Here is a 24,712-nt window from a genome sequence, read left to right on the forward strand (position 1 = left end):
CAGTTTCACTGAAATCCCGTGCCAGATCTTTGATGCAAACGTTGAGGCATCTCCCTGACCTGAAATTTGGGGAGCTCTTGCTGAATATAAGCAAGTGTCTCATGAGCAAGTGATGGCAGAGAAAAGGAACATGGGGCTTTCTAGATGTTGCTGCATGACACTTCCCGGTATCCTGTAGCATTCTGAATCTAGTTCAGCAACTTCTAGACAAGCACAGACTCCCCATCCTGACATCCTGCTTCAGCTGAGGTGCTTCTAATGGCTGCATTATATAAACAGGCTTAATTTGGTTACTGAGTTGACCCATTTTGGGGATTTGCATCATACAACACCTCATAAACTAACCAGACAGGCTGGATTCATGCAGCATGTTAAGCCAATCAATACATACATACATATACTGTATTCCAAGGTTAACTAGCCATGGTTTGGATCAGAGATGCGGGAAAATTGGGAACATGTTGGAAACTTCTCCAGAATAAGGTATTTTCTGCAAAGATCTCCAGGGTCAAAATTTTCCATGGAAAATTTCCACTTCAGGCAATTTTGGCACTTTGACTTCAGGATTGTATGATGCTTTTTAGGTGATTGTTCTAAAAAATTGAGAAACAATAAGGACACTTTTTATTGTCTGTGATTTTACAGTCTACAACCCAACATTGTTTCTGACTTTCCAATTAAAATATTTTTTCCTCCACATATCAAAGCTTTTGGTTTCTTTGTCTATACTGTTCAAAGATAAAATTAGCTAGATTTATTGTATTTACATTTCAAATAATGGAGCCCACATACTGGTGCAGACGATGGCCATTGAGGTGAATGTACTAATTCAAATCATACTTGTGTATAAGGGAGTCTCCAGTCACAGATGGGGAAGGGGGGAGCAAGACAATTCTTTCCTTTATGGTCCAGAAACACAAAGACATCCTCTTGTGCTGGCTTTCTCTTTCCTGCTGTTTGAAAATTCATCAAGAAAGACAAGGCAAGATTAAGACTGATTACTGCCTCTAGATCAGCGTTTCTCAACCTTGGCAGCTTGAAGATGTGTGGACTTCAATTCCCAGAATTCCCCAGCCAGCATGGGGAATTCCACACGTCTTCAAGCTGCGAAGTTGAGAAACATTGCTCTAAATAACAGAGTGTGAGCTTGTCCTCTCTTAAGACTTCTTCAAATGTTCTTCCACCTGGCATCTCTTGTATACGATCAAGCTACGGACAGTCCTTGCAAAGCCTGCCCGCCCACCCACCTTCCTCCCTCCCTCCCTCCCTCTCTTTTCAAATTTGGTCATTGCCCATCTCACTAGGGAGCGCCTCTGGGTGGTTTAGTTTCCTGGCCCTTGTGGACACAACCAGATTATGAATGATCCTTCCTTAGTGTTGCTGTCTTGGATTGCCTCACACCGCCTCCATAGCTGCAATATTAAATATGATCCAAGTGATTTTTTGTTAAACGAGAGGCTCTGATAATCCTTCCAAATTTAACACGGGGCAACTTGTGACTAGAGCAGTGTTCCAGAGGCATCTGCAAGGATATCAATGCGGGACAAATCATGAAACTACCACCATGCACCAACCTCTGCACCATTTGTAAATGCTTTGTGACTTTGCGTGCAGGTACAAAAGAGATGGTGTTTGCATCACAATAGTGCACACTACTTCCATTGTTTTGATGAAAACCTCTAATCCCATGGACCCCTCTGCTCTAATCATACTCTTTCATTTGAACAGGATTTTTTTTTCCCCCCAGAAAACCCACCTCTCTATCTGGAATCTTGGGTGGAAATTGCAGCCACAAGATCTTTAACCGATGCAATTAAGCAATGGGTTGGTTCTGTTTTTGTGTCTTTACACAATCAGCTGCAGGAGGCAGCAATTTTAAGTAAAAAGGATGCACACTTCCTCCTCGAAGGAAAAAGCTTCCTTCACCGCTCCAGAAGAAAAAGACACAAATTTTGAAAGAAAAGGGTTCAGGAGTCCTTCAACCATATTCTAATGCTTTTCCAGTGAAGATTCTAGGCTTCTGTGGCTGCTTTCCAATTTTGAAAAGCAAGCTCCCAAATTTCCACTAACGCAACACGATTGCCAGACGCTGTGATTATTGCTAATACAGCATTATTTTGAGTTAAAAAGGTATCTTTCATTAACCTTTTTCAATGTGGCAAATTAGGCAGATTTGCATTCTAAACAGTGATTCAATCAATCAAAGTTTATTGCGGTCTTGGACAAGTACAAGGATGATGCTCTGTGAAAGTGTACATAGTCTACCTCAAAATGGTAGCAACCTAGGATAAAATAAAATTAAAAGTTAAAATTAAATTAAAATACATTTATAAGACTATCTAACTAAACTCTGGGTGCAGTCTAGGTGCAGCCTGGTGAAAATATAGCCACTAAGATTATGTTAAATATAAAATGTAAAATGTAAGTATCTAAAATTACCACTATGTTAATATATAAAAATTTAAATGAATTACTGTTACATGAAATACATTACATAAATCAGCCCATCAGGGTCTGGCGAATCTTCATTGCTGCGGCACAAAACCTGGCCACCTGCGCTGTGACAATAGGCTTTTTATCTATGAGCATCATTTGCATATACTCTGAATCTGGGCGACCAGGGTATTACTAATCGGAGGTAAGATGAGTTTGGTTTGGAGATCTCCGTAGAAAACCCAGCAAAGAAGGACATGGTCTGTGGTTTCCACCTCTCCGGAGTCACGAACAGTGATTCACGACTAGATCTTGTGCCTGTTTGCAATTTTTGTCGCTGTGTTTAAAGTGTTAGGATCTTAATGTCACATCAGTATTTCAGTTCCTGTTTTCTGGTCTGTGTGACCTTCTTGTTGTCCTATTATTATCATATACTTTGCATTTTATTTACTATCATTTTATATAAGCTTATATATTTGGGATTTATCATTTTAGTCAGAAAACTGTAGATTCTGCTGGTCAGTGTCCACAATAAAGGCTATTTGTTCATTTTGAGTTCACTTTTTCTTTTCTTTTCTTTAAGTAACAACTTTACTTCTTTTTCAGTTTTCCTAGATAAACATTATAAAATGTCCAGGCCAGTGCCCATCATTTCCCAGAAAGATCTGGAGAACATTTCCTTGAGTAGGACAGGCTTTGGCATCACACTCAAAGCTTTCCATGCGGCTTGGAACACTGATGTCTCTGTGAAGCTGTTGAGCAACCAGGTAGCAGAACGGAGGTGGGTTTCCTGATTGTTTGCTGAATGGGGAGGACTGCTAAATAGCACAGGCTGAGCTCACTTTGGCAAGGATTTAGAAGAAGGCTTCTGGAAGCTTACCACCTCTCTGCTCTTCTGTGAAACTGCCTCCTTTTCAGGCTTCCCCAGGAGCAGGGGTGTCCACAGGGAGGCGGTCAAAAAAGTCATATCTGTCAGGGAGCTACCTTTATTATGAGGGTGGTTTTGCCAGGGTGAGACTCATTCATTACACTCTGGGTGTGTTGATCCCTGCGATCTCCCCAAATTCAACTGCATAATTTGTGGTGGTGGGAGGCTGTGTTCATGCTTTCCCCTATGAAAAATGTTTAAAAAAAGACATAAAAGAAGAAAAAGTCAAGATGGTGGCCACAACCATGCGATTGATGTCCCACCCCCTTTTTATGTGCATTGTGTTGCATGGTTATGGCCACCATCTTGACTTTTTTGACACCCATGCAGACCCCTTTGCCAAGGAGCCTGAAGAAAAGTTACTACAGGTAGTCCTTGGTTAACGACCACTCATTCAGCAACTGTTGAAAGTTACGACAACACTGAATGAGGAGATTTACAACCAGTCCTCGAAGTTGCGGCTGTTGCAGTGTCCCCACAGTCAGGTGATCGCAGTCACCTGACATCTCGCTTAATGACCGCAACCAGGACTGCCAGAACTGCCATTGTAAGTCGGTGCAGTTACCTGATTTTCTGCTTTACAGCCATGTCACTTAGTGACAGAATTGATGGTCTCAGTTACAGTTGTTAACTGAGGACTACCTGTATAAGAAACCAACTCATCAAAGTTACTCTATCTCTTGAAAGCAGTGATACCTTTTGTGGCTCTGCTGCAATACCTGAGTTGCTTTAATGAGATGATGGTACAGGGGTGTCTGCAGGAGAGAGTCAAAAAGTCAATATGGCGGTCGCGAGTACGCAACTGAAGCTCTGCCCCTTTTTTTACATGTATCATATGCATGATGTGAGTAAAAAAAGAGTGGTGCTTTGATTACATAATTGTTATCACCATCTTGACTTTTTTAACCTCCCCGTGGTTGATCTAGCAAATCTAGTTGATCTGATGTAGCAAACAAGCAGCTATAATCAAGGGAGGGGGGGAAATGGAGGCAAATTGCTAGATCATTTTGCGATTGGAAATGGTTTTGTCTCATTCTGTCGAAAACAGTGCAAAATGCAGATCTTTTGTACCCTTGCAGAGATTTCAAGGCCCTGCTTCAAGAAGCAGCAAATACGCGATGTTTACAGTGCGACCAGCTCTTGCCCTTGTTGGGTATTTGCCAGTTCCAAGATTTCCTTGGGGTTGCAACAACATGGATGCACAATGGATCTCTCTGTTCGCTCATTCATGACGTAAGTCAGAGAAGGCAAGAGAAAAATCCCCTTGGCTAGGTCACCTTTAGAGTAGCTTGAAATATCAACCAGAAACCAATACCCAGCTCTTCCAGGTTGCTTTTGCAATGTGCAACTGGCTGCTGCCTGCCAGGTTTTTTTCCCTCGCTCCCCATCCCCCATGAATATCCCAAGTGAAATGCCTCTTGGGTAGAACTTGGTTCAGTGTAGTTCAATATGGGCAGCCCTTCCCACCAGCACTAGATGCAAATGGTGTTGCCTGTGTGAGATCAAATATAATATGGACTGGGTAATGGTAGTATTCATTTAAGAAAAGAAGAAATTCCACATGGTTGGGTGTCATTTCTCTTTTGACCCCTGGGTGTGTTGTTATTTTTGATCACTGTTTTTTCATGATCAACGTTCAATGTATTGGTGTCAATATTGACCCCCAAGTTGATGGGACTATCCAAGAAGTCGATAAGTGGCTGGGGGTCAAAAGGGGGTTAGTAAATGGCGGGGGGTCAATAGGTGGTCAATAAATGATGGAACGTTGATTGGGATCAATTAATTTTGGCGGGTCTCTGTAGAGCTCCATGCTAGTCCCTAGTCCTGAAGGTGAAGTGGCTAGTGGTGAGGCAGTGTGATGCAGGGTTGGATGGTCAGCTGGCAGCAAGAGTGGCCTTGAGTTATCATCATCATCATCATCATCATCATCATCAGTTGCACAGTCAGCCAGTTGTTTAGACTGGATTTGGCATTTATATCCATCTACCGAGTCCTTCCCAAAGACCTGGGATAGGCAGATGTTGTTGTCTGATGGTGTTAGAGGTACCGTCACAGGATGGAAGCTGCTCCAAGCAGTTCTTGTTCGTGTTATCGTCTGTAGCACTACTCGTTAAAGTAGCATTTGTTCAATTATTTTCATATAATAAATGTTTGGGGGTCGACGAACAATCTAAAACTTCATGACGAGGTGGATGAGCTGAAGCGTTTGGGGACCCCTGGCGTAAAGTGAAAGGAATTTTCACTGTTACACCTTTTTTTAAAAAAAAAAAAAATTAAGAAAATAGTAGTACTGGCTCCTTTGATCTAGTTCACGGGTTTTGCTTTAGTTTTGGTTTACCGAATGAGGAACGTTTCGGTGGGTTTGCATAACATGCTAGGCCCTATTATAGATTAGCACAGCGCGTGCAGCAAATGTATCTGCATTTGCTCATAATGAGCCAACTTGGTTAGCTTATGGTAGTTTCGTGTGAACAAACAGCCTGCAGTGCATTTCTTCTGATGGGCAGGAGCGAGCAAGCAAAAGGGAGGATCTGCTTTGTGTGACACCAGCACTGGGACTTAAGCTAGTTGCTTCAAATAAGCTACCGTTCTTAAATCAAAAATAAATGTCCATTTATCATCTGAGCTGGTAGAGGCCATGCGGACCCAGCATCTCACATGAAGCAAACCGTTCTGGGTTTGTGTATCCATTTCCATTAGCAGAAACAGTAGCCCAGGGTTAGTCTGCACATCCTTAATACCATGAATATGGAAATGTGGCCCAGGTATTAAATCAGTGTTTTGAAGGACACTGTATTAAAAGAACTCTTTTTTTTTTCCCAGCGTGAACTCTATCCGGATCTGCCTCTTCCTCTAAGCATACGGATCCTGTCAGATGTTGCCACTGGCCTCAGTTATCTTCACAATTTGGAGCCTCCTATCCTTCACCACAATCTCAAACCTTCCAACGTGTTGTTAGATCTAGAATACAGAGCCAAGGTAGGCTTTTCAAACATTTCCTTTTTCTCCCTTCCTTTGGACGGGCTGTCAAAACATGAGAAAGAATGTAATTGCACAGGGGTCTCCCTGAACTAGGGAACAACCTGCCTTGTTTCCTAATCTCTCTCTCCATTTTGCAGGTCTCAGATTTTGGCCAACCCACCTGGAGAAAACAGCAGCTAAGGATGGCTTTGCAAAACTGTAACAACAACAGTTGCTGGGATTTGCTTTGCCTCTCCCCTGAAATGCTGCAGGGAGGGTACTTCTCACAAGAAGGAGATGTTTATAGGTGAGTTTTTCTTTTAAAACAGAACCTCGCGGCATCGTTGGTCAAGGTGAAGCAATGGTTCGACTGTATGGCAGTGTTAGCTAACCTGGAGCCCTCCAGGTACGGGGAACCATTTAACAATGAACCCAGCCAGGTTGCTTGTTCACTGTTTCTAGTAGGCTTGTATTAGATTTCAGAATTGGAGGAAGAGGGAAGTCATGAGTCTTCCTTCTGCCCCCTAGCAATGTAGTAGCCAGTATTTCTGGAGCCTTCTTCTCCCTTGCAGCCACGTTGTTACTGATTGCTTGGTTCCTGTTGGGATTTTTTCTTGCATGGTTGACTGATTACAGTGATGGTACAGGTTCCACACCCATGGTGATGTATTCTTCAGATAAAAATAATGCGGTTCTTCTGGACATTTTTATTCGGTGTTTGCTCCTTGTTTTACAAAAGTGAGTTGGAAAATTTGGAGAACCTCAAGCTACAGTTTCTAAATGTTACAAAAATTGAGAACTCTTGGGCTTAACAAACTCTGTTCTGGTCCAAAATTTGAGGGTACAGTACATTAAACAATATGAAATAGGATCACATCACAGACCAAATTTTTGGCCAATCTGTTGCTTCTGGAGAAGCCATAAGTAGGATACAATAATAACTGTCCTGCTTGTGTTATTCAACAACTAATATTCAGAGGCATAAGTCTGCAACCAAAGTGGAGATAATATATACAGTAGCTATCATGTGTAGTACCATTGATGGCTTTCTCTTCCTTGATTTTGCTTAATCCCTTCTGAAAGCTGTCCAAGTCAACAGCCATCCCTTCACTTGATTTCAGCAAATTCCATAGTTTTCACAATGTATCATAACAGCTCAAAACCCTGACATTAGGGAGATGTTTCTCTCTTCCATCATGCTCTCCTCTTTACTTGCATTTTTTCTAATTAAAAAAAAATTAATTTAATGTTGGAATCTTTTGACATCTCATGTTCCCACAACAGCTGGAATAAGAAAGCTGCCAGTGATGTGAAACACAGCTATTGTCAGATATTGTCAACCCTTTGAGGTAGTTGAGACAAGAAACCAAAATCATGAGTATGAACAGTACTTTTCTTGTAAGGTTACAGTAACAGAATCTTGCAAGTCTGAATGCATTTCTCCCTTCCTTTGCCTGTACTTTCCAGAGAATTAGAGAGGGTCCCTTCTGAGATGCTTTCCCCATCTCCATTCCTTCTGTGGGCTGAGATATCTCTTATCTGATTGTTGCACCAGGCTGTGGCTCCTCCTCCTCCTGTCTCCAAAGGTTATTCTCACAGACCATTACAGTACAGATCAGTGTTTCTCAACCTTAGCAACTTTAAAATGTGTGGACTTCAACTCCCCAAATCCCCAGCCAATTCCATTCTGGGAGTTGAAGTCTGCACATCTTAAAGTTGCTAAGGTTGAGAAACACTGGTACAGATATCAAAACATTTGTGTGTCTGTATGAGTGTTCTTGACACTAGGAATCTACCCTGAGCAATGATTAGTGAAGCAGGTTTTATAATGGTAACAGAAAGCAGATTGGATTTCAGGAAATAGGGAGAGGCAAAGCCCAGCGCCTGGCTACCTACATCATATCAGGGGAGTCCGAAAGCTTGTGTGCCAGGGAAGAAAGGCAGAAGAAACCTGAGATTAGCAATTTCGTAGATGAACATCAGGGAGAGATAGATAGAGGGGATCGAGAAGAAGTCCTTAACTCCCTATCTGCTATCCCCTGGTGATCAGTAGGTCAAGAGGTGCTGAGGAGACATTGGATTTGGACTTCCAGCATAACGGGCATCAGGCTGGGGAAATGGATTGTTCAGCTAACCGATGTTTCCAAATAACGCCTGGTTTTCCTTTTCATATTTGTGCCTAGTTTTGGAATGATGTGTTGGGAACTCCTAAGTCGACAAAAGCCACTGAAAGGTAAGCCATCTAACAAATATTAAATCTAAGATCATCTTCCTTTGGCTAGGTCCTTTCCTGCATGTAATCAGACTGGAATCTTTTCTTCCCTTGCTGCTGCATAATGGAAAATACTGAAAGATCTCAACCCATTTAAAATAAAATGTTATCTCTATCTCTTCCTCCTCCTCCCTTCTGCTGTAAGTGGAGCCTTCAGAGGAACGTTGCAGTAAGGCATGCTGAAAAATTGATCAAAATATGAACCAGCCCTATTCTCTATCAAGAGGCTCCTCCTGTCCTCAGCAAACTGCTAGCATGGTTCTGCAAAATCCACTGCTCTCCTAAGTTTGTTTATACAGGTACTCTTCAGTTAATAGTGGTAATTGGGACCAGAATTTCTGTCGCTAAATGATGTGGTCATAAAGTGCAACGTCACGTGACTGCATTGCCTAGTGACGGCATTCTGGCATTCCCCATTGCCGTCGTTAAGTGAGGATCACGGGTTGTTAAGCAAGTCCCAGGCGGCTTGCAAGCAGGCCATCAGGCAGGTTAAGTGGCTGCTGCTGGGTGGGGGAAGGTGTGCGGGTGGCCCAAGAGGTGCGGGGCAAGTGCAGTGGGGCCAGGAGTGGCTGCTGCCAGGTGGAGGAGAGCGCGAGCAACTTACCGGAGTGACGTGTGTCCTTCCCTGCTGGCTTCCCTATTGACTTTGCTTGTGGGAAGCTGGCAGGGAAAGTCGCAAATGGTGATCACATGACCGCAGGACACTGCAACCCAGACTGCAATTGCATGATTGTCGGGGTGCTGGGATGGCCAGAACTTTGAGGACCAGTCATAAGTTCCCCTTGCTCAGCGCTGTCCTAACTTCAAATGACTGCTGAACAAATGGTCATAAAGCGAGGACTACCTGTATTTCCCTCTTATGTGCTCCAGTATCTGTACCTTCACATACATTTTCCAGCTCATCCTAAACTCAACCTAGGAATGCATGGGAGAGGCCTGTGGGAGCTGCAGGATTTACCTTCTCCTCTTCCCTAATTTGGAGCTGGGGAAAAATATTCCTTATAACACTTTTTGGCAACGCATTTGCTTTGCAATCATCTGAGAATGGGATGACTCCTAAATTGCTTCACTTGTTCCTGCCCCATATCTTTTGTGTGCGTGTGTGTGTGTGTCTGTGTGTGCCTACCAGAAGTCAACCAGATTAATAATATGGAAACCGCGAAAGTATTGTCTGTGTTTGCATCTTTGTATGCTGCATTTACGAATAAGTTCTGTGGAGAACTGTTTAAAAAATCAGAAAAGAAAATGCTCGGTGATTTTTGGTTTAATGCTGCCCCCTTGTGTGTGTGTGTGGGTTTTTTTGTTCACTTTCACTCATGCCGTTTAAATTTCAGTGCTCCAGTATAAATGTACAGGCTGTTAACAGCAGTGTTCCTGCAGCTTCTGTACAGATTTTTTTTTTCTTACTGTAGGAAAAAAGACTTTGCTTGAAGCTGTGGCCGGAGTCTGCAGCGGCTTGCGCCCAGGGATTGAACCAGCCTTCATTCCAAATGGCTTGCCGCATCGGAACAAGCTGGTTCAACTCATCCTTTTATGCTGGCACCAAGAACCCAACTTTAGACCGAGCGCTGCAGGTGATATTTCACTTCTGCTCCTCTGACTCTGCAAAAGAGTCATTTCTTTGCCTGATTAGAGATGGGGACTCCCTGCTCCTAAAAAAAATAGTTATGTGTAAGATGTGTGCATCTGTGTAGATGTCAGGAGCAAATGACTCAACATTTGAGCAGGATCTCCCCTCTCGCATCCCTCCCCTCCCCTCCCCTCCCCTTTTATTCCAGCACAGCTCTTTATATGCTTTTTCTACCTTTCTTCTCCTTCTCCTCTTCCTCCTCCTCTTCCTCCTTCCCTTTCCCCTCTTACTCCTCCTCTTCTTCCTCCTTCCTCTTTCTTCCCCTTCCTCCTTCCTCTTCCTCCTCATTTTTCTTTCACTTCCCCTCTTCTTCTTTCTCCTCTTCCTCTTCCTCCTCCTCCTCCTTCCTCTTTCTTCCCCTTCTTCCTTCCCCTTCCTCTCTTCCTCCTCCTCTTCCTCCCTCTTCCCCTTCCCCTAGAAGGAAGGAGAAGAATCTGTATAAGTCTGCACAGGATGTGTCAAGACTGCCAGAGTGGTTGGTTGGCAGGAAACACAGGGATGGAGTTAATGTCATTTTATAAATTGAGTACCTTATTTTAAGAATAGTAATTCAATTAAGAGAGAATACAGCACCGAAAATCATGCCCAAACCTTAGCAGATAATGAAAACTACCTGATCCAGTGGGCTAATTTAATTTAATTTATTGATTTAATAACCCAACTCCAGATGACTCTAGACAGCTTACATTTTAAAAGTAAGAAACAGGAAAAGGAAAAGGAAAAGGAAAAGAACGTACCACAAGGGTGGATGCCATAATAAGGGATTTGGGGAGCTTAATAAAGAAATCAGCACCACCTCTAAGTGAATGGGGAGCAGATTGGCCTCCAGAGAACCAAATCCTGGCATATTGGCAGACCCTCCTACTAAAATCTCTGCCACATTCTACATGAAGAGTACGATTCTGACTGACTTCTTTGCAAGAGTGTGGCCCTGCAACCATCTTCTCTGGAGCATATCCACATTTTAGTTTTTGTTCTGCTTCTACCTTTATTATTACTATTGATTGCTATTCTCTTGAGTTTAGTTATTTAGTTAGTTGAATATGTTCAAATCAAATCAAATTATTACAATAACAATCCAGACTAAATAAAACTGATTAGATAAAACCTATAGCTTAGAACTTAAAGACAGAACACATGGAGTAAAAAAGCATAGACGATAAAAGACCTACAATCGTATTTACGCTATTTTGCTATCAGCCAGATATGAGTTTTACAAGCTGCAAAAACCAACTTTGCAATAGCATGAGTTACCTTGAGGTCCTTATCTGCTAGCAAGAGTTGCATATAGAATTCTTCAGTCTGTCCCAGAAATTGAATCAGAAGAGGCGTTAAGGTCTTTGCGTATATCTTGATAGGAATCAGTATGACAGAATATGAGTTCGTGTTTCAATATTGCCATCATCACAAGGCATTACAAGGCCTTTCCTCATGCTAGTTTTTTTTTTAATTTATACTTACTGAGTATTTTACATAAAGTAAAAGACAAATCTAAAGGAAGAAAAAAGGAAGAAAAAGATACAAGAGAAGAAGAGAAGAAAGAAACTAAAGAAATGAAATATAATGACTTCCGACCTTCTGTTCAACAGATAATTACAATCTCATCATCCTGTCTCCCTCTTAGATGTTATGCAAATCCCTTCAGCCCCTCACTTAAACCATAATTTTTTAATCTTCAAACCCATAATACTTTTTTCTTCTTTCAGCAAAAAGTCCATATAAGGTTTCCAGTCTTTCAGAAAAGTTTTTGTTGTTTTTTTTCTCTGACCCCACAGGTCAGCTTTGCCATTTCAGCAAACTCTGACATTTTCACAATCTATTCCTCCATTGTGGGTATTTCATGTTCTTCCATTGCTGAGCATACAATAATCTTGCTGCAGTTACCATATACCAAATCAATCTGCCACGAGTCTTTTCTAATTCATTGCCTACCCTTTCTGCGTATTAAATGAATCTCTTATGGCCATCTACTCCAACAGATGCTGGGCAGTGTACAAGACTTCTTAAGCCTAGTTCTTGAACAGAAGGAAATCTGTACAAACTCCAGCACTTATCTGAGATGCTTTTTTGCTTTGCCCTTGTCTTGTGGGTGGGGTGTTAATGGCTCTTCACCCATCCTTGAGTCAACAGAAGACTACACCAGATCGAACTGGTTCTCCCTAAGGTTTATCTCTCTCCGGTCTCTATTGCTTCTGGTACCCATCTGGCTTCCCTGCAAGAGAATAGAAGACATGTCCTACAAAATGTATAAACCCCAAAGCTCTCCTTGGATGGGGTTGGAAATAAGGGGGGAAACACTACTTCAACCTTGGTACAATGAAGGACAACTTCAGCTCTCTTACTTATGGACAAGATGGAAGCAACGTCATGGCAGACTTTTTGCCATGTTACATGGAAGTGGGGAAAGGCACTGTGATGGTATGTGGGAATGGCCTTGGGAGAAGGAGGAAGAGCCGCAGACTAGGCGATGGCCAGATAAGAGGCAGCTGAGCCCTCAGAAGGAATGAGGGGAAGGCAAATGTCTCAGAAAGGACCCTCCCTAGTTTCTTGGACTGTAAAGGCGAGGGGGGAGAGATGCACTTTCAGGCTTGCAAGATTCTGTTAATGTAACTTTACAATAAAGATAGAGCTGGTACTTCTGGGTATGCTTCTTGTCTGGGCTACTTTGCTGGGCTGACGGGCACTAAGTTTCATAAGATGTTGCTCGCTGCTAAAAGTTAACTTTTATGGGGCTTTTATGGGGCCACAACTCTTTACATCCAGCTGAAAGGCGTAAGTGGAAATATTAACTTTAAGAATATGTCTCAGTGTTTGCCGGTTCTCCTTTCCTGCACCATTACCTTTTCCTTTCAAGTCTATTTTTGCATCTTTACATTGGAAGCTTGTAGATAGCAACGTCCTTGTTATTGGCTTTACGTAAACTGCTCTTTGCCTGAAGAACAGGATAAAAAATGCTTTAAATAAATAAAAGTAGCAATCAGGTACATTTTATTGGACACAGAGTTAATTATGTGTCAGATAGTATGACTTGCAGAATTTGAAAGCTTATGTGATAGGGAAATGCTACGTTACTAGTGAGGTATCTGTGTGAAAGTCTTCCTGGTTGTGACTGGTGTGGAAATAATCTTGGAAGAAGCCATGCTCAAGGAAACAAAGATTGCATGAAAAGGAGCGATGGATGGAAGCTGTGCATATATGAACATTGAAACATCAGTCCTGTATTTTTCTGTTTATAGAATGCACAGTGTTCCTAAAGGATATCCTTGGTACCTTTACAAAGGAGATGATTTCTGATGCAATCTACAATTTGATTCATGCAAAGGTGAGCCAAAAGAGTTGTTGGGATCCTGTATTGTTTGGCTGTGGGTCATTTGTTTTCAAAACTACCATTTAAATAAGGCTTTGTTACAAAATCCTCTGAGCATGGCTAGGATAATGATTATCTCCTTTTGTGCTCATAACACATCGTACAGTACCTTCCACTATAATAATGACTGCATTTTTTCCCCGCCTCGAGCATGAGAAATTAAATCAAGCTCTTTTAAAAGTACAGAGTGCTGGGTAGAGGTACAGGATTAGATTTTTTTTAGTGTCGTCTTTCGCTCCACCTTTTTTTTCAATGGCTGGATTCATACGCTGCCCCAAGCCATAATCTGTTTGGTTGGGCTTTAGCTTATGACTTAGCCTGGTGTGCAAAAAACAGTTATGATTTATACATTAAACCATGGTTTAAAAACCAGGGTACAGTATGATGCACTACAATCCAAGAGCATGTAATAGTGTATCAAGGCTGGTACTCAGTTTCCAAAACTCTTTTTCCAGCTACAGTGGATGTAGTACTGTAGCATCTGCTGAGAATTGCTCTACAATAAAAGAAATAGATTTTTGAAGCTGCTGCTGCTGCTGCTAATTTATTAAATTTATATGCTGCCTGACTTCCAGATAGCAACCTGGAGATATATCTGTACATAAGTTTAATTTAGTTAACCTAATCTGTCCCCTACAAGTTTTATTCATGTAATTTTAGGTAGCAACCAAACTTTACATGTAATAATAAATTAGAACTTTTCAGAATTGGGCTTACTCTTGACTCTTCCTTCAGTGGGAGGGGCTAAAAAATCAGGAAGCCCTCATAGGTTCTTTGATGTACATTCAAGTGGACCAGGAGTTCTGGTTTCTCCCTGCCAAACAAGCCAGTATCATAAGTCAAAAAGAAACCATGGTAGTGACTGGCAGTTGCTGGATACATACATTTGGATGACATCAATATGAAGGGGTGGGTGGGAGCGTTGAAAACCAAGGGGCTAAGGGAAGGACTGTCTATAGAAGTTCTGAGTTGGATTGAGCCATTCTACAGAGGGGGGACATCAGGAGGGTTAAAAAAGTCAAGATGCCACCACACAATGTATGCAAAAAAGGAGTTGGGCCTTTTTGTGTGTGTGGTTGTGGCTGTCTTTGCTTTTTCAACAACCCCTCTCTCCCTCTCCCCCAAGGACTCTGACTATCCATTTTCTTACGTTTATCTCAATTTGGTTAAAATAAGATAAAAGGATGTGTCAGGTAACCAATCACTTCAGTAGATGTTAGAATATGGTGAGGTGTGGGTGGGTAAGCCAAGGATGGTTCGCCATGATTTGCTATATCATCTGATACAGCCCTTATGTTGATTGATTGATTGATTGATTGATTGATTGATTAGGTTTATAGGTTGCCTTCCCACCAAGAACTGAAGGTGGCTTCCATGGGAATCCCTCTTCCTTTTATCCTTCCAACCGTGAGGTAGGCATGGGTAAAAGAGAGTCACTGGCCTAAATTTCCATGACAAAAACTAAAACCTGAGTCTTAACCACTATACATGCTCACTGCTTTAGATAAGGAGAGTCCATGTTTTATTCAGATAGCACAGTGTTGAATATAATAACATGACAAACCTTGGAGTTTTATTTTTGAAAATATTTAGACAAAGAGGAAAAGGGTTACATGTCCTGAAATATAAACAGGATTTTAATTAATCCTGTTTACATTTGCAATGAAGCAATGGATGAAATTACAGAGCAGATGTTTTCTAAGACACAGAAGTCATTTGTTATTTTTTTAGTAGCTGTGGTGTTTAAGACTGTCACATTTTTCCTTATATGATTTCATAGCATCCCTTTGCCTTTCAGGAATGTGCAATTAATGGTGCAAAAGGTCCGGTTTCTCACATCCTTGAAACAGGAACGCGCAATTTAGAGGTGAGTATAGTTGACTTAGGAGTGTAAGTCGTCTTGTATTCAATTTAACTACAGTTCCTTATATTTCAGTAGCAGGGGCGTCCTCAGGAGGAGTCAGAAAGTCAAGATGGTGGCTATAAGCAAAGCCCCACCCCTTTTTATACAGATAGCGGGCTCCCAGAGTTTTAGAAAGAAGTCTGCCATGCTATGAAAATGCCAGGGATGGAAGACAGGACTCTGGCTGTCAAAAGGATGTGCTTGACCAGGGGTGTCCACAGGTCAAAAAAGTCAAGGGCAGCCAATATGATAAGATTGAAGCTCTGTTTTTAATATGTGTCACGTGTGCAGTGCACGTTTTAAAAATGCATGGAGCTTCAAGCACGCCGTTGGGGTGCTCTTTTGAACTTTTTAAAAATTTATATTTATTTTATTTTAAAAATTCATATAATAAAAAGCAACTCAGAGGCAAATCAAAAGAAAGAAAAGGAAAGGAAAAAGTGCAAGAAAAGAAAAAGAAAACAAAATTAAGAAATATATAAATGACTCCTGACCTTATTGACAAATAATTACAATCTTATTGTCCCTTCTCCCTCTTTAAATATTTTGCAAATCTCCTCACCCTCGCCTTTAATCTGCATCTTTTTTGATCTTCAGATCCATAAATCATCAATTCATTTTTTCTTCTTTCAGCAAAAAGTCTATATAAGGTTTCCGGTCTTTCAACAAATTTCTCTCACACTTTTTTCCTACCACACTTGCACTTTTATAACACTTTGGAATTCAGTGGGGGCTGCTCTGGTTCTCTTTGGTACTTTGATATGTATTTCATTTTAATGTATTTATAAAATTAATTTAATGTGATATTTTTATTTTATTTATATTTATATATCAAATTTGTCACCACCCATCTCCTTAAAAAATGACTGTTAAGTCCTGGAGTCATGGAAAATGCTATGCCCAATGTTGTTAGTTGTTGCTTGCTTACAGTGATACACAAACCAAGATGTTTTATGGTTATATGGTTCATGGCATGTGAATTAGGCCACTACACTTTGTTCAACTAACCATGCCTAAATATCCTGTTTTAGTTTGAGATTTGCACTGCGCCTAAGGATGATGTAACTGTTCCTGTATAAGCAATATCATATGGATAAGCATGTTGATGATTTTACTTAATGGGGCTGACTCTGATCTGGCTTCTATAGCATAAGGGAAAAAGTCGGTTTTATCATCTGTATAACAAAACAGAAGATGTTTAAAGAGAGAGAGAAAATGGAAGTTGAACATAATAAAAAAGGCAGGAAATTCAATTTAACATAAAATTGGAGAAGAGAATATTTTCATATTGTATCATGTAGTCTGCTTTTAAGAATTGTATACATGGACTTGAGTTTGAGTGAACACCGATGCTTTTCCAACATAATACCATTTTTTTTAGATTTTTTTTTTAATTCTGCCTTTATTACTTTACAAGTAACTCAGGGTGGCAAACGTACATAACATTCCTTCCTCCTCCTATTTTCACCACCACAACAACCCTGTGAGGTGGGTTGGGATGAAAGAGAGGGACTGGGCCAAAGTCACCCAGCCGGCTTTCATGCCTAAGGCGGGACTAGAACTCCCCGTCTCCCAGTTTCTAAGCCAGCACCTTCACCACTACACCAAACTGGCTCTCCTTTTTCTGTGATAGCAAATCAAATCGGTGCTAATCCAAACCAAATATATACACAAAACCCACTATTCTGGGAATTAAATATTCTGGAAAATACCAGAATGTTGTTTTTTTTGGTGTGGAACATACTGATGTGGCCATGTTCACAGCAGCCAGGAGTTTTCTAGAAGTAAATCTTCTTGAACAAGAAGTGGTTCATGGTGTACCAGTTTATTTATTTAATATTAACTTTATTATTTATATATATATATATATATATATATATAATATCAAAATTAATTAATTAATTTTAAAGAGAATATATATATATTCCCTTTAAAATTTATACAACATTCTAAAGTTGTGCAGCTGTCGAAAGAGAACAATTTGGTTAATACTGTTATTGCAAATGATGTCATTTCTCACTGCTTTTGTAGATTATCTGTCCCCAGAATAACAATGTGCTCAACAAAAAAATGATGTTAAAACCACAGAGCTTGTCATGTGATACAGGAAGTCCAAGGAATGACATTAACCAGACAATCCTTGTCAGCAATGCGCCTCAAGAGACAGCATTAGAAAAAGGTAATGTTTTTATCAGCTCGGAAATCGGTTTAAACGGGAGGTGTTGATTCTAAGCAAGGGTGCAGTAAGATTGCGGAAAATGTCAGAGCAGTACTCCAGTCCTGATTCAGCAAGACATTGACAATGATATGAAGAGCGTGGTTTGTGAATATGGGTGCATATTAGTGTGAATCCTCCTTGTGGCAAAATGGAACCAGATGGAGTATCATGATTTTTTGGAAAATTGAAAATCAATCATCATTGAATACTAACCATGCACCTAAAATAGTATACAGTAACAGTGAACAGAAATTAAAATAGAAGATTGCCTAAAACAAAAAGATGAATGGGGTGGGAAGGAAAAGCAAGCACTGTTGTTACAGGATTTGGCTAACCAGTTTTGCAAGCCGGATAAACAGCTTTAAAGAACATGCAATCCAGCAATAATGATTAGACCGCATCTATCCTGGTTTGACTTGAGTCATCAAAGAATTGTGTTCAAAATGTCATTGGCAGAACCCCAGCAGAAGATAGCTGTTCTACACCCTAATTCTGCTAGTAAACCTATAAACAGACATATTTTGAATTTAAGATATCAGGCCAGGCTAATTCCTGGAAATCAAGATCCCAAAAAAGTATATCGTCTTTTCCTTTAGCCAAAGAATGGCCATAATCTACAACATCCTTCCTTTGGGTGACCATATACCAAATCATCTTCTTTAGTTGGCTTTTAATTGGCTTTGTTGCTCACTGTTGAACTCAGGTGAGTTCAACCAGAATCTCTGGGCTGAACAGCTGAAAGGTAGGTGAATAGTTGAAACCTGACTGCCTTGTCCTGTAAGTTATTTTTCTAACAGGATTGTGGCATGTCAGCAGGATGTAAGACAAGTCTGAACAAACAAAGCTGGAGTTTGAAGGTCAGCCTAGAGTTGCTTCCCATCTGATTTCTCCCCTACTCTATTTTTAAGATTAGATCAGGAACACATCATTTTTTTCCCCTTTTGCATAGGTGCAAAAAAGCGCATTCAGGAAATCTCTCCAAAGCTTATTCAAACATCTTTGGTGATTCCCCATGCATGTATGTATTGGACTGCTTCTTCTAAGACATCCAAAAAAAAAAAATCTGAGAGAAAAAAAGTCCAAAGAAGAACTTAATCTGAAATATCAAGATATTTCTCTAATGTTATTTATCGGAGAGAAATAGATTTGGGAATTAAGTTGTGTGTTTGTATGTGGGGTTCTTTGAAACAGAACAGAAAAGGCAAAAAGAAAACAACAGAAAAAGGAAAAGGAAAAAGAATATATAGGCTTCTCATATATATATATATATATATATATATATATATATATATATATATATAGGCTTCTCATGCATGAATATATGTATATACAGTTTTACACAATCATGTCAGTAAAGAATGACCATATTTCATTACAATCCTCCATCCATAATCTTCATTTGTAAGCAACACATTCATAAATTGGAAGCAACATCAGGTGAACCAAGTTTTTTTAAGTATTGAAAAAATAAGTATAGTTACAGTACGAAAGATTGTTTTCTTTACGAACATAGAAAACAGTGCTCCAGAATATTAGATACGGCTTCTTCTTTTTTTAAACATAAAAAGCAAGTCCTTATTGCTGCAAAGTATATCTGATACTGCCCATTTTTGGTCTTATCTCAAAAAAAAGAAAAAAAACCTGAGGAAAAGCTGGAAAAAATAACTTCGTCCTGGGGAGAGAGCTTCAATGTTGTCTGGCTTTTTTCATGGCGGTGTATCATATCCAATGGCCTTTCCCAATGTCCATGGTGATTGGTACCGCATCAGAAACATGCCATGTTGGGGAAGGCAGATAAATTGTAATAATGAAGATAGTTAACTGAGTATCCATACTGAGCACTATCCATCCGGAAATAATATTAGCCATGGGTTTTGCAGGTTATTAATAGATTCATATGAGGCCTGAAATCCCTGCTTGCAAACATCTTCCCTGCCATTGACTTTAGGGTTCATGCAGACCTAACAGCAAATCTTCCCTCACAAAAGCAAGCTAGAGTGAAATGTCAGTTGGGTGGGCCTTGATTCAACAGACTTTGCATTCAACAGACCAGATTTCAGTGGTGATTTAAGTCATTTGTGTCCCTTGACATTGTGGGTATGATATCGTTACACCAATTGATGCAAATGTCGTTATACCAATGACGTAAATTGGTGCAAATGATATAATTTGTGTTATTTGTGTAATGATGCCATCGTGCTTATGATATAAATAGCCACAATTTTATTTTTTTTTGCATTTAATGGACATTTGTGAATAACGGACACTCCTCCCACCCAGTTAAAATGAAGTTTCACTGTAATACCCAACCAGCTCTTCCTAGAAGTGGTTCTCGGCAGGAGGACAGGAGAAATTGATAGGTTCTTGTTGATTCCTCCTGTCTTCTTTTTGCAAAGATGCAACTCATTTGATCCAGCTTTCCCCTTTCAGGGCTTGCATGATAGCTACACATTCAGGAGCTGGGAGGAGAGGTTTCCTCCAGTGTGCAAGCAGATTGCCTGCCAGCCCTGTTGAGCTGCAGCATTTCCAGCTAAAAATCATATTTTGAGTGGTTTCTCCTGTCCAGCCAGTGATCTAAAAGGAAGTTGGCTCAACTGCTGAAGAGAAAGAATGGAATATACACTATTAATCTAGTTGTGGATTAATATTATATGGATTTTTTAAAGTTTTAGATTAGTTTTATCACTATTGTTATAATAGCGTTACATCACTAACCACTATTTTACACTATTATATTTCCTTTGTTCCTTTATTTTCTTTGTATCTTTCTTTCTTCTTTGTTTTCTCAATAGTTGTGATTATGAAGTTATGATCTTTTAGTTATGCCATGGGTGTTTTAATGTTTTTGTTATATTATATACAGTGGAAGCCACCAAGAATCTTTGGTTGGGGTGGTTATAAATCTAAGAAACGAACAAATTCTATGTACTGTAATGTATTCCATGCCTTATTTGGTATGAACAGAATTGAATGGATGTTCCACCATTTCCGTTACCAATAAAACATCTCATGTGTCACTTTCAACACCTCCTTTGTTTTTGGCATTCTTTCTTGTAGGTCCATCTGCATGTGCTTGCAATGGATCAAGTCTTCCATCCATCGCTCTTTCACTTCATTCAAAGACAAGCAAAAATAAAACTTGGCCATTTAACAGTGAGTCCAAAGGTCATCAGCCACCATTTCCGCAAATAGTACAAGAACCAGACTGTCACCCTCCTGACAAAAACTGTCCGAACAATTGGCCCGACAGCACATTAATAGGTGAGAATTAAAATTAATCCTGGTCTATGGGGAGGAACAGTACATTCCATTTTAATTCATTCATTAAGAGAACCACTGGAAATGTAATATCCATTTTATTGTGCTTGGTTTCCCATGCGCTAAATCATAATATAGCTTATTTAGTTGTGGTTTAACGTATTACACAACCTCAGTGTGGTTATAAATTATAGTTTATAGCTTAATCGGGGTAAAGCCAGCCAACTGTGGATAGAAGCCTGGCTAAGAACAATGTGTGAATCGCATGGAAGAAAGGACAAAGCTGTGTTCATACAAAATACTAAGCCAGGGTTAGTACAACATGGCTTATTGAATCAAATGCCATTGGCTAGTTTTTCCAGGGGTTTGATGGCAAGACTGATGCAAAGCAGCAGCTGTGGCTCTCTTGTTTGGAAAATATAAAATCCAGTTGTTAAGGTCGGTTCTGTCTGTCTCCGTAGTTGAGAAACAGGTCCTTCAAGAGGTGGAAAATGGTGCCAACTTAGAATTGCAGTCACTGTCTTCCTGCAATCTTTTAGGTCCCCGTCCCCAAGCACAATGATGCAAAATGTGTGTTGTGACATCATGATACACCTCTGCCATTTGTACGTGCCTCATAAGATCAATTGCAAGTAGCTAACAGAAGAGTTTGTATTGCAATGCACGTTTTGGCCCTCGTCCCCCTGAAAGTGCCTGGGATTCACCTCACCCATAAAATGGTAGTTTAATCCCAGAAACATTAAAAAAAAATGCATTATAACACAAGATACCACACAACACTGTGTATGAGTGTATGTATAGGAGGGGCATACAGATCAGGCCTGCCTGAGGCATGAAGGCCGGCTGGGAGACTTTGGGCCAGTCACTCTCTCTCTCTCAGCCCAACCCACCTCACAGGGTGGTTGTTGTTGTAGGGAAAATAGGAGGCAGGAATATTAGGTATGTTTGCCACTCTGAGTTATATCTAAAAAGTGTGGGATAAAATAATAAATAAATAATAATATGTTTATTATTAATAATATGCCACCTTGAGATGTCCCAGGTCCTTGAGAAGGACTCGATGGGTGGAAAAATGCCAAATCCAGTCTAAACATCTGGATGACTGTGCAACCGACCATAACAATAATCTCTATTTTAGGAGGGCCTTTCAGTTATGAACTGTCTAGGGAAGAGAGAGGTCTTCCCCAGTTGCAAATTCTCCCACACAGAATGGTTTGTGAAAGGTCTAAGAAATGTCAAACACTTGCAGTTTCATGATGTTTGCTCCACTGCATTCCAGGTCCATGCTGCAAAGAGAAAAACTGCTCCATCCTAGCCCTCGAGCGAGAAACCATCTTGAGCTCGATGACCGAAGGGCGTTTGAACCACCTTTTGGACATCTTGCGTTCCCAGCAGCTCTTATCCAAGGTGGATTACGAAATGATCACGTCGCTCCCGACGTTGACTGGCCGGACCCGGGCTTTGATTGACACTTGCCTGGGTCTGGGGGAGAAGGCTGCCGAGACGGTGGTGGGTGTATTGTCCAGCAGAAGAGGCAGCCTTTCACTGCAAAGGCTCCAGATAAACCTGGTGAATTAAACCCTAAGTCTCAATGCGGTTTGCACTGTGGCTTCATCAATCCAGCCATGGAGGGGCGCCTTGCGTTACTTTTCAGAAATGCTCATCCTCTTAAAATAAATAAATAAATACCTGGATTGGATGAGGAGAATGGGCTGCCCACTGCCTGAAGGAAAAGCATCCATGTTTCCTATTGCTGGCATGACACTGGCCTGTTTGGGCTCTAAAGGCCCTTGCTTTCCCTCGAAGACAGCCGAGCACAGGGCTCTCATTTTCAGACTGTGCAAAAGTGGATTGCGGAGCTGCGGGAAATAAAAAGGCATTTAAGGGCAGGGCTTTCCCAGTTACCCATTGGTAGCAAAGGTGATGTCGCTAATGGCTTCAAGCAAGCTGTAAGGCAGATGGTCCATCTTCTGGAGCAAAGTATACGTCTGGTTCTCTGCACCTGAAATCAAGGCAGCGTGAAGCAAGAGAGATTCAGAATTCAGATCCTTCCCAAATGAGGCATGTTGATGCTCAATACTCAACTGGGATTACTAATCTGCAATGGCTCAGAGAATAAGGGGAAACTATGTTGATCATCTCACGCTTGTGAAGTTAAGCAGGTTTGATGCTGGGAGATCTCCTGAAAGTTATGTATGAACTAATTATTTAAAGATTTGTGTGTTATCTTTCAGTAAATGTAAACATACACATGTAAAAAAAAAATGGTGTCCATTATTTTTATTTCCAAAATTGTACAATTAAGAAAATAAACTCCAGTCTGGGTTCATGCATGTTATTCAGCCAATTTTCTTTAACCATGGTTTTTCTGAAGAAACCACAATGGACTGGGTTTGCCAAAGAAAACCCAAACCATAAACCATAGCTAACAAACCACAAAGTTGGTGCTAGACCCAATTCAAACTAATTACATTATGCCCTAATGTGTTATGTTTTAGTTGAGTTGAGTTTATGGTTTATTGATTAGTCAAATGGCCATATCACATCTAATGTGTTGTGTGAACCAGGTCTGATAACTGGATCCAGGCTAAGTTAGTTGCACTGAGGTCCTTTGATAACCACCAGAAAGTTCATCATTGCCTAAAACGAAACCCACTGATTGAAATGAGAACTAAATGCCAACTGGATCTGAAACGTAATAAAATAACTGTAACCGAAAGGTCATTGAACTCTTAAAAAAGAATTTCTTTAAAAAGAAGACTTCAGGATAAAAATATTGCATATGACAACTTACAAATACAATAAAATAAAATTGTATAAATGAGGCAGGATAATTGCACAATAATTGTTTGGAAGTAAGCTGCCATGGTAACCTGAAAGCCATTGTGATGTAGTGATATAGGTCCTGGATTAGGAGTGGGAAGACCCAGGTTTTAGTCCCCCCAGAGCCACACAAGCTCATTGGCTGACTTTGGATCAGTCCCTCCCTCTCAGCCCAAGAGCCAATCAGGTGTAGCGGGGAAGGTGCTGGACTGGGAGTGGGGAGACCCAGGTTCTAGTCCCCACAAAGCCACAGAAGTTCACTTACTGACTTCGGGCCAGTCCCTCTCTCTCAACATTATTGTTGGGGTGAAACAAAAAACAAAAAAAAGGAAGATGGAAATAGTTCCTGGAACAAAGAAGGATACAAATTTAACAAATGAGTAAATCCTGAATAAATGTCAAAAATGTTGAGAAGGATGGTGAACTGAAGAGGGTATGCATGTCCATGGGACATGAAGGAGTAATGCTTTACCCCATAAAATATTAAATTGTAGCAAATGAAGTTCTAACACGTGATAGAAGGAATGTTGGAAGTCCTTCCCTTTTAAAGCCTTTTTTAATCGCTCTGAGCCACACCATTTCTAAACCTCTGCCGATTTTTATAAATGTAGACTGCCTGGTGCAATTCAGTGCGGAACTGTTTCGTATTATATTAATGGGCACTATAAATGGCTTTGGTTTTGCATTTATTTCTCTTTCATTATTGGGACTCATGTATTTAGCAACTAAAACACCAAACTTCAGCAAAAGACCTTTTTTGCACTGAATTCCAGGAGAAAATCAGCAGATGTCTGGAGGTAGAAAATGCCCCACGGGGGGGAAAAAAACTTTGCTGGCACAGGGAGAATCACGATTGCATAAACAGAGCCTCCAAAGTTGTTAAACAGTATTTCTAAAACAGCATTGCCACATCTGGTGC

At 40.5% G+C, this 24,712-nt stretch overlaps 1 protein-coding gene across 1 annotated transcript in view; it reads left to right on the forward strand.

The window, feature by feature from the left end:
- The window catches only part of LOC103051915 (receptor-interacting serine/threonine-protein kinase 2-like), a 28,649-nt gene extending 5,348 nt beyond the window's left edge, over nt 1-23,301 (forward strand). The window contains exons 2-12 of the mRNA XM_015889847.3: nt 3,040-3,214; nt 4,441-4,594; nt 6,185-6,340; nt 6,481-6,629; nt 8,506-8,555; nt 10,007-10,168; nt 13,461-13,546; nt 15,390-15,458; nt 17,526-17,673; nt 20,770-20,973; nt 22,250-23,301. Of these exons, the coding sequence (XP_015745333.3) occupies nt 3,063-3,214; nt 4,441-4,594; nt 6,185-6,340; nt 6,481-6,629; nt 8,506-8,555; nt 10,007-10,168; nt 13,461-13,546; nt 15,390-15,458; nt 17,526-17,673; nt 20,770-20,973; nt 22,250-22,548 (1,629 nt within the window). The 5' untranslated portion in view covers nt 3,040-3,062 and the 3' untranslated portion in view covers nt 22,549-23,301. The remainder of the gene's footprint in view (nt 1-3,039; nt 3,215-4,440; nt 4,595-6,184; nt 6,341-6,480; nt 6,630-8,505; nt 8,556-10,006; nt 10,169-13,460; nt 13,547-15,389; nt 15,459-17,525; nt 17,674-20,769; nt 20,974-22,249) is intronic.
- The last annotated feature ends 1,411 nt before the right edge of the window (nt 23,302-24,712 follow it).

This window comes from Python bivittatus, unplaced genomic scaffold (assembly GCF_059951505.1).
Source record: "Python bivittatus isolate LINGU-HERP-01145 unplaced genomic scaffold, Pbiv_v1 ctg000190_np1212, whole genome shotgun sequence".
Classification (NCBI taxonomy): domain Eukaryota; kingdom Metazoa; phylum Chordata; class Lepidosauria; order Squamata; family Pythonidae; genus Python; species Python bivittatus.